General features: G+C 42.7%; 2 protein-coding genes across 5 annotated transcripts; one reads left to right on the top strand and one right to left on the bottom strand.

The window, feature by feature from the left end:
* Window positions 1-610: 610 nt before the first annotated feature.
* On the bottom strand, window positions 611-7,857 carry BBS12 (Bardet-Biedl syndrome 12). 4 transcript variants are annotated; one of them, XM_052814747.1, is made up of 2 exons: window positions 7,643-7,857; window positions 611-3,579 (listed from the first exon to the last, which is right to left on the bottom strand). In XM_052814747.1, the coding sequence occupies exons 1-2, from the start codon at window positions 7,774-7,776 to the stop codon at window positions 1,428-1,430; spliced, it is 2,286 nt and encodes a 761-aa protein (XP_052670707.1). In that variant the 5' UTR covers window positions 7,777-7,857; the 3' UTR covers window positions 611-1,427. The 4 variants fall into 4 exon arrangements, with proteins under 4 accessions (XP_052670707.1, XP_052670729.1, XP_052670740.1 ...); XM_052814769.1 differs by lacking the exon at window positions 7,643-7,857 and adding an exon at window positions 6,490-6,867; XM_052814780.1 differs by lacking the exon at window positions 7,643-7,857 and adding an exon at window positions 6,756-6,867.
* On the top strand, window positions 7,189-13,653 carry LOC128154329 (uncharacterized). The gene is made up of 5 exons (XM_052814793.1): window positions 7,189-7,311; window positions 9,086-9,241; window positions 11,192-11,320; window positions 11,429-11,566; window positions 11,804-13,653. The coding sequence occupies exons 1-5, from the start codon at window positions 7,309-7,311 to the stop codon at window positions 11,891-11,893; spliced, it is 516 nt and encodes a 171-aa protein (XP_052670753.1). The 5' UTR covers window positions 7,189-7,308; the 3' UTR covers window positions 11,894-13,653.
* Window positions 13,654-14,644: the final 991 nt, after the last annotated feature.

The following is a 14,644-nucleotide window of genomic DNA, read 5'->3' as shown; positions in this document are numbered from 1 at the left end:
CTGCAGTGAGGACATACAGCAAGGAAAATAAGTCCAGAAGAAAAAACATCCACTTAAAATAGTAAATAAGTAGCAGTGAAGGTTCTAACAGTAAAATAACCACTCGCTTTCTGTCTGCCTTTCCACTAAATCACATCTCAGAAAACACTCTTTAGCCCACCCCAATTCTTGGCTTTCACCACAAAAGGACCGTCTGCCATCAGCACCAGCAATCACAAGAAGTGCTTAACCCAAGTACCACCGGTCATTAGCATTTTAATGAAAAAGTTCCTAAAAGCAAGAATCCGCTTTAGTATCACCCTTTCCATCCTTTTTCCACGCTGTTTTCACCGGACTGGTGAGACATTTCACTTTAAGTGTGATTCGGAATGCCAAGTTCAGAAAAAAATATCTCCATGGTTACACACCTTTTTCTTACAACAAAGTGCCAGTTCTCCATGGATCTGCTTTCAAATGTTAAGTGCTGAAACACAGTAAAAATGCCGTGCCTCAATCATCATGATAGATTCATTTTCAGTTTTTAGCCAACAGCTAAAACATAGAACAACATTTTTCTCTCTGCAAGGGTAACTGAAAGAGCCCAAAGGAAATAACCTAAAAATCCAACTCGCAATGTAAAAGAAAACTTTGTGTAGAGATACATCCAGACTGTAATACCAAAAAGGAGGATTCAGCCTGAATTTATGTCAAAATGACAGAAATTCCAAAGAGTATATATTTGAAAATAGGAGATATATAGCCCACATAAATATGCAAAAGTAGCATCTACTAATACATTCTCACAGCGTAAAATGTAATGCTCATTATTGCAACTTTAAATCTTACATTTGCAACTTACAGAAATTAAGATATTAACTTAAGATTAATTACATTATATATATTCTTTCATTTAACACAAGTATGCCAATGTTATGTAAGAAATCCCTACCCTTCTTTAGAAGGCCTTAAAAGACATTAAACAAGAATAATTTACAGAACACAAGTCCAAATACCTTATACAGGCAGCACATGTTCAGAACACAAGCATATCCAAGTAATCAAACTTTTCTCCAACTAGACTTGACATGTACCCACCTGCCCAGTGCTCCTCATTATAATGAAAAAAAGAACTGCACATCTGCTCTGCTAAATAAGATTAGTCAGTTTGACTGGATTAATCTATCCATACAGTCAATATCATTAGTTAGAAATGCATGGCTGGGGTTAGAGATAAGCCCACAAGTGATTTTTGTTTGTTATTTAACTCCCATTTCTAGAAATGGGAAATTATATTTACCTTGTGACTGTCTCACATTCTGATTTCCGCGATTACACTCTATAAAGTCATAACCAAATCTAAATGTTTGCTTTATAAACTATGAAGAAATGTAGGTTGCACCTGGACTTCTTCCACTGACTCATGGACTTATAAATAAAGCCTGCAAGTCCTATAAAAACATAAACTCACTTGACATATGTGAGTTCAATAGCTGATTCCTTTTGGGACCTGTGATAATTTCAGCATCTGTCTGAAGCACTAGTAGCACCAAGTCTAGAGCTCTCCGCCACGCCTCCGTCTTGGCTGTAACATTATCATAAACCTTTAAACCCTCTCCATGGTCAGCGAAGGGACCAGAACTGCCCCTGAGCAGATCACCTCTTCTAAACTCTTTCAATATATATGCTGAGGGAGAGCCACAGTCAGCTGCTTTTTTGAGGTGATGATCAACTGTGGTACACGCTTCCAACTCCGATGCAGCTTTTGCAGTGTTACACATAACCACTGAAAGATACTGCTTCCAGCCGCTTGCTAATGCTTGGAGCACAACTGATTTATACTCTGTCGCAGATGCTGCCAGCCAAGGATTGTGAAACTCTTTCACAGCATTTTTATTTGCTGGCTGTAAAGGCTGTTCTGCAAGCATCTGAATGTGACTAAGGCACAAGAGCTCCACTGCACCACCACCAAGAAAAATATTCTTGTCATTTAAAGCATGATGGAGTCGATACACTAAAGTCCAGAACTGGTCTTCAATGAGCTGCATCTTCGAAGCTACAGCAGTGGTAAGCACAGCCGTGAGCAGGGGAATTCCTTGTACTTTTATCCTGACCGGCACAAGCTCACCCAGATCCATTGCACGCCCATCGCAGGCCTTCCACAGCTCCACCTGGGCTCCACTCCCCACATAAGATGCATTCAGCTGGGTGAGGTATGTCACTGGCTGGGCGCTGGTGACCTCCCCAAAGGCACGCAACACATCCCTAGTCACAAAACCAATTACCAATATACTGTTTGCTATGCATCTTTCCATTAAGTTTTTGCACACATTTCCTTTGACCAAAACCAAGTTTACTTCAAAGTTTATCAGAATATCTAACATACTGCTTAGCCACAAGTCCCCTGCTCTGCCTTCCCACAGGCTAGGATGCTCCAGTATGGTCCTTACGTTACACGGTCTATTAAAACCTAAGTGACGATATTGTTCAGTTAGGTCACCATCCATTAGCAGAATCCGAAGGGGTTTGTCTTCAAAGTGTTTGATAACTGTGGCTTGTTCTGATGATACTAACGTGACAAAGCCTGGGGAGACACAAGAATAGCTTTCAGGCAGGCCCAGTAAACAACACGTCACAATTTCTGCAATATTAAACTGGGAAGAGCCACCGCATTCTGCTCTCTCTTGTTGGTACGCAACAATGCTTTGTAACAGTTTCACACTAGCCTGATTTCCATGGCTCAGAGCCATTGCCAGGTGTCCTAAACCATAACATTCACATGGATCTGCTGATTGTCCTGAAAGGTGTCCCTGAAAATTACCTTGCTGACTTGAAAAATGGCTTTTTCCTAGAGTGCTGAAGTATCTGCTATGGGTTAACTTGTTACAGCTGGATGTGGTAACACCGCTTCCAGAAATCACAGATGTACTTTTGTCACCCGCTGGTTTGACAAGAGAAGCTATTGAACCAAAGCCAGCCAAAGGTGAAACCAGGCACTTGTTAGAATTACAATCATCTTCTTGATAGGAACAAGAACTTATTGGAATTACTTCTTCTGGTGCAGAAATATCTTTCTGAAAATACAGGAAAATCTGAGGATTTAGAAGACTGTCGTGTCCAATTTGGCAAGTTTTGCTTTTAAAAGCGTTGGGCCTAACACTGCTAGAACACAGCTCTTTATTTACATCATGTATTGGTATTTGAAGACACTGGACTCTCTCACAGCAAGAGTTCAAGCCCTCAGACATCACAGATACTATTGCTGAAACAGGAACGTTCTGCTGGAGGCACTCCAGTACGGCATTGCTCCATGCACCAATGAGAAACAACAGGGTACTCAACCCAGTCTTAAACTCTTTGTTTTGTGCCTGAATGGTTTCATTAAGAAGCTGTCCAGCAGCGCTAGTTAAATCCAAACTTTCAATCAGTCTAACAGCAGAACCAATCAATGTGCTTTGGTTGGTGCTTTCATCCACAATGAATTTACATGATTTCATTGGCCCCAATAATGTTCTTCCAGCTAACGCTAAGGATGAGAGTTGCTGAAGTCCAATATGTCTTCTTGCATTCAGATCCCGGAAAGCCATGGGCAGCAGGCAGCATCTGTGAACAGAACACAGACTTATTGCCCCATTCTCACAGCACTCCAGAGCATGTATCACCAACAATTAAATTAACAGTCTAACACTGAACACAGCTCTCCTGTGAGGTGCTCTGTATAAACAGTTCTTCATCCCGTGCACTTATTATGAGACATCAATGCACATAGTTGCTGAAATGGTGCATTGCTAAAACACCACGGAATTTTTTCTTGCTGGCAGATAGTAAAGTGCTCTTAATTTCAGTGTATTGTATAGAACTTGCAGATTGTATAGAACTACCATTTCTCTCCTGACCTGCTATCTGGAATTTCAGTTATTTGCCTTACTTAGGGGAAAAGTTCATTAGAGCAGAATGGACAATTATGTGCAAAACAGAAGTGCTCTGTACAGATCCATCTTGGTACCAATAGTTATGTCACTGACTTTTAACATTCATATCTGGAAAAACATAATCAAACTTATTTTATTCCAATTCAATTTATTCCATTTAGCATACATCAATACTTCATTGAATGTGCATGAAAAGGAATACCACTTCTTCATACCTCACAAAGCAAACTGCCAAGACTGTCAAGTTTTGATCTACTACTCAGTTTTAACATGCCAAAAATAAATCTTCTTTCCCTTGAAATCCCTTCCACACCACAGTCCTGTGGCAGACCACATGGATTAAACTAAAGCTTCCTTTTTTTTTTCATTTTTGAATGAAAAAGTATACACACCAAGAATTAAGAACCCTTAGCCATAAACCTTTTATGCTCAGATTCAAATAATTTATTTCATCTCCCTAAAGGTCCCTTTGCATAGCTATTCCAAATCCAAAAAACTCTTTTTCTGTCCCACTCAAGTGAAAGTCCATCTGAATATTATCTCAAATGAAGACAGTGTGAATTTAAAAAGCAGAGTAGGCAGTCAGAAGTAACTTTTACATGCTGACAGACCTGAAGTTCTAGTCTAGCCCAAACTGACAACAGACTTTCCCTTCAGTTGCTAGATACATCTTGAAGTACCAAAAGAATCATTAACCAAGAAATTGTTTCAGTCTATAGTTATCCATAATCAACAATTTAAGAAAAGGACTTTTAGATAAGCAAGTGCTTTTGACTTTAAAACTGCACTGGGAATGCCCATCCAAAAACCTCCATCCAACCTGCTTAAGGGTTTTTCTGGAAATTTTTCTTGGCAATGTCTTGCGATAGTGGTCTAGTTAAGCTATGTATCCATATCAGTACTTCCAGTAATAATAATAATAATAATAATAATAATAATAATCTTTTTTCTTAATTGGAATCCTTAGCTTAATATCGCAGGTAGCTTGTTTTGAAATGAACAAACAAAAAAATTGAAGTGATTAAATAATAATCATTGGATCATGGAATCTAACATGAAACATGTTTCCCCCACTCTCCCCAAAACTCATCATTTCATCTGATTTCTCTTAAGGATTTACTAAGACAATCGCTTTTGGTGTTTTTTCAGTTCGGTTTTGGTGGGGGTTTTTTTTGTTTTCTTTTTTTTCCTGTGAGATCACTGTTTCTGAATTCAAGCAGTTTTCAACTAGTAACGGTCACTTCTCGACCTGCTCTTGTTCTGATAAAAAGAACAAATAACCAATTTGTGGTTCTCTTAATACAATTTAGGAAAGTGCTAAATTAGCTATGCTGAAAGGCCACGTAATGCTCTCTCACTACCGAGGTCCTTGACACATAGCTCTGGGCAGAAGGCCATGCTGCAGTTTGGATGGGAGACAACTATGGAAGGACTGGTGGGAAAGGGGTTCCCATTTTTCAGTGAACTTCTTACTCCCCAGTCAGTCCCAAATGAGGGTTCAGCTCAGCAATATGAGCCACTGTCCTATTAGAATGGCATTTTTATTTCAACGAATGCGAAACCAAGACTGGTTATGAGACAGATTAGAGTTAGTCCAGCACCTTCTATCAAGTCAGTGCACTTTCACCAAACCTCAACGCAACCAACTACAACTTGCGTAGCTAAAATTTTCTCTGAAATTTAAGTTGAAAAATGTGCCCCTTACTTTCAGCTTAAACTCATACTTCAAAACTGTAGCTTCATTTTGGACACCAGCCTGTACTCCTGCAGATCCATAAACCTGAACCAAATGGACCCAGAGCTTGGCTGCAAAACCAGATGAAGGCAGAGCATGCACTTACAGGAAAGAATGTTTTTATTTCATTGCTTGCACAACCTCTGGCATGTGTGATTTAGGATTTTGTGATACTCCCCCCCATCTTTTGTTTTATACGTGTTATTTTGGCAAGAACACCACGCTATCCTATGCTGTAGGAACCAATATACAGCAGACCCAAAATTCAACTTTTCATCCCCCCATCCCCTGACTTCTTACCTCTTTTTCCATCCAGTCTGAGGTGGAAAAGGTAAAGGGTCAAGCGGCATTACATTTCGGAGTCAAACACAAGTGAGGTCAGCAAAGTGAAGGAGGCATCCCAGAGAATGAACGAACAAACTGGTAGCGACGGATGGCCATGTGTGAGACACCAACTACTGCTTGTGCTGAGCCAACTTGCATGCTGACCTACTGCTGCCTGCCTCATCACCCCTCTCTGCAAGCAAAATAAGACTTGACCTTAGGTTCAGTTTATGTTTATACGCACAGGTTTTAGGGGTCTGAAGCAAAAAACTCTGGGATAGAAGAGGTATGCTAAACACTTATTACTCGCTTTGTCTTACAGCTCCTCAACAACAAAATTTCAGATCACTTTTCCAAATTAACATAGTTCTGTGAAACACTGTCAATAAAGCCTCGCTCGCGCGTATGCATGCGCACACATTGTCTTGAGCCAGCACTGGTGCACAATCAATGGGAAACGGGTAGAAAACTCCCCGCTTGCAACTAAACCACCGAGTGTTCAGGTTAACTGTCACGACTTACCTGGTCTACCTCAGAGCCAGCACTATTATCACTAACTTAGGAAGTGAAAGAGCTTCCTAGATTGGTGCAGCCGAAACCAAACGCCCACGCTGAACCAGCCCCGCGCCCCTCGCGGCGGGCACCCCGGCAGGAGCCGAGGCCGCTCGGCAGCCGCCCCGCAACTGCCCTACTCGGGCCTGGTGGCGGCCCGGCCGCTTCCAACCCAGCTGGAGGGCCGGCCCAGGCCCCCGGCCGTCCCCACAGCAGGCAGGGGGCTGGTTTCTCACCGATTCGGCTGCGTTTGGCCCCGCTCCCCGCGGCCGGGCTGGGCTGGGCTGAGGTGAGGTGGGCTGAGGCGAGGCAAACGGGCAGCCCCGCCGCGCGCCGCCAACGGCCGCCGCGCGCCGCCAACGGCCGCCGCGCGCCGCCAACGGCCGCCGCGCGCCGCCAACGGCCGCCGCGCGCCGCCAACGGCCGCCGCGCGCCGCCAACGGCCGCCGCGCGCCGCCAACGGCCGCCGCGCGCCGCCAACGGCCGCCGCGCGCCGCCAACGGCCGCCGCGCGCCGCCAACGGCCGCCGCGCGCGCCCCGTTGCTAGGACACCACCGCCGCCGCTTGTTTGTACACCCCGCGGGCGGAGCTTCCCCCTCTGACATCAGAGAGCGGCGAGCCCGCCGGCTGCCATTGGCCCGGGCTAGGGAAGGGGGGGCGGCTTCTCCGGGACGTCCGGCTCGCTCATTGGACGGCACGCGTGTTCGTTGCGTGCGGCGGTGGGTGCGCTCGGGCTGGGCCGTTAGGAGCGGCGGGGCCGAGCGGGCCGAGCCTGGAGCGGCGGTCCCGATGGTGAGCGTCCTTCCCTTCGCCGCGGGCTTCCCCTTCCCCTCGCCGCCTACCCGCCGAGCCCCTCCTCGGCGCCTTCCCGGGGCCCCGCGGCCCTCTGCTCGATCCCCGGCCTCGGGCGGGCCGGCAGCCGTTGGGCTCCAAGGGCTGTGGGGACCGCGCGGGCGGCTGCCGAGACGGTCTGTGCTGCTCGGTTTCCTCACACAATGCGGAAGTCGACACGCCGGCCAAAAAGGGAAAGGAGACCCCTCCACCCCCCACCCCCCCCAAAAAAACCCTCGGCACTATGGAAAAACACCCCCGGTAAAACACCGAGAATCGCAAAATACGTCACCCCGTTTCAGGGTGTGGGTTAAGCCGGAGGAAATATGCCTGGTTAATCTTAGCGCAGCTTACTGACCTCCTCCGCTTCACTGGGTCCCCTGTAGCAGATTGAAATGGCATTGGCCAGGCGAGAAGCTGCAACATAAAATGGATTTTGAGCAACTCAAGTTTTTAAGTAAATGGAACAGGAAGCAACGCATATGCTATTTTTCAGGATCTTGAACGTTTTCACCAGATTTGTAGGTGCATACACAGGATGCAAGAAAAGAGGTTCAGGTAGCGTGTTGGTATATTTTTCTTTATGGTCAGGAAGAGGTCTCACATGGGTTTCTCCCAGAGCAGAATAGAAGTAGTAAAAATCTGATGCCTGTGTTAATAGCAGGGAGAAGTCAGAGGTGTGCCAGACAGATTGGTTTGCAATCCAACCCAGGAGGGATAAATCATGTTAAAATGTGAAATTTCATTTCCGAATACAACAAAATGGAATCTTCTGTGTTAGACACTGGGCATGTAAAAGACAGATCCAAAAAATGGTAACAATTCAGCAGACGTAAGAGACTGCTCAGCAGTAGCTAGAAAACAAATTCCTTTCTTGGTATTTATTTACTTTTATAAAGTCCAACCAGTTAAAGTTGGGGGTGGGAGGGATTGCCCTTCCTCCCATTAATCTGTGCAGATTGAAGACTGAAGGACTAAAATCTGTCTGCTGTTGGTTTAGAAGAAAACCTATACTTGAGGAAAATATTTTTGCTGCTCAGCGAGGGGGGGGGGCGGTCTCAGAAGTGTCCTGGATAATAATGCACCAGCTCAGCACAAGCAGATTAGTTCTCCTTATGGGACAGATTTTGTGTTGATCTCACTACTGCCACAGCATGTTGTTACCTAGCACCACAGCTCGGTGGTGGACAGACAGGTTAGAGCTATGCAGCTCCCTTTAAACTTTGCTCCAACAGAGCTGATGCTCTCAGACGCCCCATTTCAGTGCTGACTTTGAGGAGTGGCTGAATTTGAGTCCCACTTACAGTCAAGACCCTATACAACCAACCTTTTTAGCTGTGAGGATGATTTACTCCTGTTTTCCAGGTCAAACCACTCTTGACACATCAAAGCAACCAGCAGGACATGCAGAGGGTCTTAATCACCTCAGTGGAGTGTTCATTTTCAGGCTGCCCGCCTGTTTTTCTGGCATTACTCCTTTAATTGATGATCTTTCTGTTTAAAACAGAAACCATGAAGCCCAAATGCGTATTCCCCAGTAACAAAGTCTTCAGCTTGTTTTCTTTCTAGAATAATGTAAGAAAATAAGCACAGAGACCCAGTGTCTACCACTTGCAGCAAAGAATGTCTCTCACTTCTGCTACAGCTTTACTGTTGTTATTTATAATTTAGTTGTGTTTTGAATTTTCCCTAGAGTGAGCTATTTCTTATCTTTTCTCTCCTTCACTTTCTGAAGGCATCCAACTATAGAAAACCTGGCTTAGGTACAGCCCAGCGGAAGAAAAGTGGCTTGAAACCTGAACTTACAGAAGACCAAAAGCAGGAGATCAGAGAAGCTTTCGATTTGTTTGATACTGATGGATCTGGAAGCATCGACATAAAAGAACTGAAGGTTTTCAAACTTTTGTTTCTTGGATGGAAAAATGGTCTCAAGATTGTAGCTGCTCTTCCTGTTTGTCCGGCCCTAACTATTTTAAAATAGTTTTGGAGTACAAACAAGTGTAATGGCTTGCTGTCATGACTGAATTTGGGGTGTACTACATAGTTAACTTGAGAAAGCTCAGTATGTAATACTTCAGAGCAGACAGGCTTCTCTAATGCATGGACAGTAGGTCAGATAGCTTTGAATATCTGAGCATTAGAGGAACTAAACAGTTCCTCTGTTTAGGTACACACAGTACACAATTTTCATGACTGGCTAAGATCTTGTTTCTGGGAAGTGGACTTTTGTTGTTCTGGGATGAATGTCAGCATATCAAATTTTTTCTTCATCTCAGAACTAAACACTCAGATTTTGCACACACTCAGGAAAGATACAACCATATTTTCATATACATAACCAAAAAATTACCTGTTTTTTAATTTAAGGAAGAACAAAACAGAGATCTGAGTTGCATTTTAGTAGCAATTCAGGCAGTGTGTGTGTGCGCATGCATACACACAGTAGTACAAGGCAGAAGATTATTTTCAGTTCTCTCCCTATATTTTTACGTGTCTGATCTTTTTTTAAGCGTGAACCTTTTATCTTAATTATCTCCTTGACCTTGATTTCTCACATACACACACTCTGCCTCAATTTCTGCATACATAACCTAGAAGCATGAGTTACCTAAGCCTGCGGCTTATCTCAGGATTTATTTGGAAGTACTTACCCTTGGTTAAGGAAAGCATGTTCTCTGAACACAGATGGTACATGTTAAAATACAGTTCTTAAAATGGACTGAAACATTTTAGCATCAACCATTTAATGCTGTGTTTTTCAAAATTAATTCAAAATAATGGATATTTTACAACAGAAAGTGTTCCCCTCTGAAAGACAAAACGGAACGTTTTCAGTTGTCCCATCACAAGAAACTGGTCAGAAAACACACTTCAGTTAAATTTTAAGTTTCTGGTGGGTTGGCACCTTCCAGTAGAAGAGTGTTCAGCGAGAAAATTTCTGCCTAATATTAACTATTGATTTCCACTAGAGCACATAGGAAAAATGAATGTTCACATTTCAAATCTTCCTCTAGTTATGTTTTCTTGAAACTTCAGTCTCTGAATTAAATACGCTGTAATCATCTGGTACACCAGGATTGTGAAATTACTAATAAACACCCAAGTAGCAAAATAATTGTTCTAGGCTGGTGAAATGCCAGAGCCTGGTTTTAAACAATGTTAATATTAAGCATTTGTACAATAATTTACACAACTGTTTTTACAGTAATACTTTGCTTGTGCTCTGTAAGGCTCAGAAGGTTTGCTTTTCTTTTCCTCAACTAGCACAGCAGTCAGTCTTTGCTTTGCTGAGGCTGAGACACTTAGGGAGTATTGTCAGTTCCTACCTCCTCCCGCTCCGCCCTCCCCACCACCTAGCCAGAAGTGCCAAGAGCTATGCATATGGATTTCTTCTGTCTCTGTGGACTGGATTATGTAAGTTAACTGATGTAATTCTGCACCCGACAAAATTAACAGGCATTCTGCCCTCAATTTCAAATGGAACATCATCACATCCCTGGTCTCCAACCTCCCTTGAAGTCCCATTTTGATAATCCAGTCCCTTTAGGAACTATGTGGATTGGAACCTTGGCCTAATTTGGACACAAAAAGTTTCTCTTAGCTTCAGAAATATATCCACGTTCCACATGGATCTAAAGAGAAAATAGGTCTGAGTCTTAAGGATATCAAACCTACACTATTACTGTTTGGAAAGATGAAACAAGCTGGTAAGATATATCAAGATGTTTTCATTGCAGTGAGTTATTATTACAGTTTTGGATGAGGAAATTAAACAAGCTTTAGTGCAGCTGATGACACCATAATTCTGGCGGCCTCCTAACAGAATTGGTTTTTGGCACAGGTTGCGATGCGTGCTTTAGGCTTTGAGCCAAAGAAGGAAGAAATTAAGAAAATGATAGCAGATATTGACAAAGAAGGAAGTGGCACCATTGACTTTGAAGACTTTTTGGCTATGATGACGCAAAAAATGGTAGGAATTCTTAATAGAAATTCTTGTGACAGCATAAAAAAAATATTGAAAAGGAGTATCTCGGTGGCAGGTGTTTTCTAATTAATGTACGTTTTACTCTTGTTTTAGAGTGAAAAGGATTCAAAAGAAGAAATCTTGAAAGCTTTCAGATTATTTGATGATGATGGGACAGGAAAAATTTCATTCAAAAACTTGAAAAGGGTTGCCAAGGAGCTGGGAGAAAATTTAACAGATGAAGAACTTCAGGTAAATTCCAATTTGCTAGAGCTTTTCTAACAGGCACAGACCAATCCCATAGGCCCTAAGGATTGTGTGGAAATTTATGCCTATACAAAAAGGGCCGAGAGGTCAGAAATACAAAGAGCAATCAAATACGTAGTTATGTTTTCACATGAAGTGCTTCTGATTTGTTGTTGTTTTAATGAATATAAGGTCTTGCGTTTAGAGTTCAGTGCCTGATCAAATGTACAATGTGTTTTGTAGGAAATGATTGATGAAGCTGATCGAGATGGAGATGGAGAAGTAAGTGAGCAAGAATTTTTGAGAATCATGAAGAAAACTAGCTTATATTAATACTTGTTGCCTTGCTATACAGCTGCTCCAAAAGATAACCTGGAAAAGATTTAAAAACTGGGCTTGTGTCTCCTGTGTACTTTTTGCCATATAAAGATCTGAAAGGACAGATTTTTGGTTCATTCTTCTTTTTCAACAAAGTTAATTGGAAAAGGGAGGGTTCAGTACCCAGAACTGTTAAAATGAGATATTGCAGAAGTGAAAAGGAAGGATGAATTGAACCTGCAAGACAGGGTCCCTTCCCCTCCCCTCCCCCTCGACAATTTCACTGATTGCCATTTTGGATAATGAATGCTGTGTTTCAGCTATTTAACTAAAAGGCATTTCACTTGAGATGTGAAGATTCCCACTGCTGCTGGGAAAGGGCACTTCTGACTTTTCCTAAGGCTACAGAATGAAGGTACAAGCACAGTATTTTTATTTCTTTTAAGGCTTTTAGATTATCTTTTGGTATTTATCTCCTTTTGTTTATTTCCATGAAAGACTCTAAAACCAATTGCATATCTGTCTTCATTTCTGTATGAAACCCTTTTCCCATGGCAAGTTGTTTTGGGACCTAATGGGAAGCAAATGTAGATAACCAGATTTGGTTCTTCATTTGGAACTGTGCGCCATCAGTAGATGTTCCTCTGTTTATCTGACCATCTGAAACCTAGTTTACTTGAATGTAACCTGCTTGGATTATCAAAGTTTATCGTATGACCAGTCAACATCCCGTGCCATTGTTCTCATTCCCAAGACATAACAGAGCTGCTGTTACGCCAGGATTTTAGGTATCTAAAAAGTTCAGTTCTGTGGCACACTAGGGTACGTGTTGTCTTTGGCTATTTACAGTCAAGCTGCAGGGAGGACTCGCATCTGAAGTGAAAAAATAGCTCACCTCGGACATTCATGGAACACTGAATATATTTAGATCCATGCAATCCAAATTAATTTCAGACATCACAGGTTTGGGGTTTTTTTAGGAGTACCTTCATTTTCTTGAATATTTCTTGCATATACCGTCAGTCTAGGATTTACTGGAGACCCACATTTCCTCCTGTGTTATGGTGACAGAGCAGTGACACACGACATCCAATTACGTGGTGCTGCAGGAGGGTTTATCCTTGGGTCCTGATTAGACAATCAGCTTCAAAACTGCAGGGAAATGGTATAATCCTAAATAGCATCTCTCTCTAATAAGGCACCTAAAGGAGAGTTTGTTACTGCTCACAGTGAAGTGGCAGGTAGGTAGCAAAATGTCAGAAGGGTTCAATGGGAGGAGGAGGGAAGGAACAGTATTTCACCAGTATCTGTTAAGATCCCTCTTTTCTTCAGGCAGCTTCTGCTGCTTGACAGCACTAACAAGGTTTGTAGAAGACGGAAGAGCCAACTCCTGGATTAGCTCCTCATTACAGCTGCCTCAGCTCTCATGAGCTGTAAGGGCCCAGCAGGGGGAGAATTAGTTTCAGGAGCAGAAAGAAGTGTTCATTTATGTTATCTTCTTCTCGGTGTGCAGCTGCGGACCTGGCACATTCTGCCCCAGTCCTCTGAGTTTTGTACTCTGAACAACTCTAAATAGCCCCTCTCTAACCTGTACAGAAGCGGGCTTAAACCTGTGGGAGAACAGGGATTGTGTAGCACCCTGGAAAACTCAAGAGACCTGTGAAGTCCCCGATTAACATATTCAGTGGCAGTAGATGTAACCTATAGTACAGTAAGTGTTTTAAAATGTCTATTAACTTTGTATAAGTGTGAAATAAAACTGTTTTGCAAGTTAAGGACTGTGTGCTTTATAACTTGGTGTGCTTACTATGAAAACTAAATTTTCAAAAATAATTTAAGTGTTAAGTGGTTCACCAAGTATATTTTCACTTTCATTTATCTTTTCTTTCTAAGAGAGAAATTCTTGGGTGCAGTAGTCTATCACATAATTCCTCTCCGTCTTCCACTTTGCTGATTAAAAGTTTCTAGTACTAGCCACTTATATTCAGAAAGGGAAATTTGAAGTTCTAGTTGATTATGGGGAATCCCAGAGCCTATTAGAGTGACTGTACTTTTTTTTAATGCTGCCACAGGAAGAGATTGATGACTGTTGTTTACCTATGATGCATGTCACTTCTCTCTTCCTGTTCTAATCCCATTACCTGACTTATGAAGGTAGGAAAATGACACACAATCATGCCTACTATATATACTACAATGATGAAATGTTATTTCTGGCTTGCCCATTAATTTCTTAAGTCTGGAATGTCGAGCAGTGTCTGAATTAGTACAAAAATTGCAAGTGTTAACGTAATAGAACAAGCGTGTCATGCTGCCTTAGTTTGTGTGATAGTGAGGGATATCTTGTCCTCTCTTTGGCCCCATGCACTGAGTATGACTACTAACACGACAGTATCGACAGCAGCCAACAGCAGTGCTGTGGTTCTGCATGAATTATTTTCGGTGCCCTTGTGAATCCTTCCTGTCCCTTCTAGAGTTTTATCTTTTACATTTCTATATGTGGTGGAGGAAAAGGAGCCTGATGGAAGCCAGTGGCAGAACTCAAGAATTCGGTTTGTGTGAGGAACAAACAGGTGCTGAACTGCCTGTTCCAGAATTTCATTCTTTCACTGAGCTGGAGAACACGACTCTCATCAATGAACTGGGAGGGTACCCAGCAGACATTTTTCCTGGGCTCTGTTCTAGTGCCTACTGGAGTAGTTTACCCTAAATGGAGGGCTTTCACTAGAGGAGACACATCACTTGCACCCCTCTCCTCCTCCTCCT

This window comes from Harpia harpyja, chromosome 2, assembly GCF_026419915.1.
Source record: "Harpia harpyja isolate bHarHar1 chromosome 2, bHarHar1 primary haplotype, whole genome shotgun sequence".
Lineage (NCBI taxonomy): Eukaryota > Metazoa > Chordata > Aves > Accipitriformes > Accipitridae > Harpia > Harpia harpyja.
The sequence above is the reverse complement of the archived record's forward strand: the minus strand, read 5'-3'. Positions and strand labels throughout refer to the sequence as shown.

Coding starts and splice junctions, on each gene's coding strand:
- LOC128154329 (XM_052814793.1), top strand. Junction 9,242..11,191: donor TCGACATAAAAGAACTGAAG/GTTTTCAAACTT, acceptor TTTTTGGCACAG/GTTGCGATGCGTGCTTTAGG. Junction 11,567..11,803: donor TAACAGATGAAGAACTTCAG/GTAAATTCCAAT, acceptor TGTGTTTTGTAG/GAAATGATTGATGAAGCTGA.
- BBS12 (XM_052814747.1), bottom strand. CDS start 7,776: ATGTTGCAGCTTCTCGCCTGGCCAATGCCATTTCAATCTGCTACAGGG. Junction 3,580..7,642: donor AACCCACACCCTGAAACGGG/GTGACGTATTTT, acceptor TTCTGTTCACAG/ATGCTGCCTGCTGCCCATGG.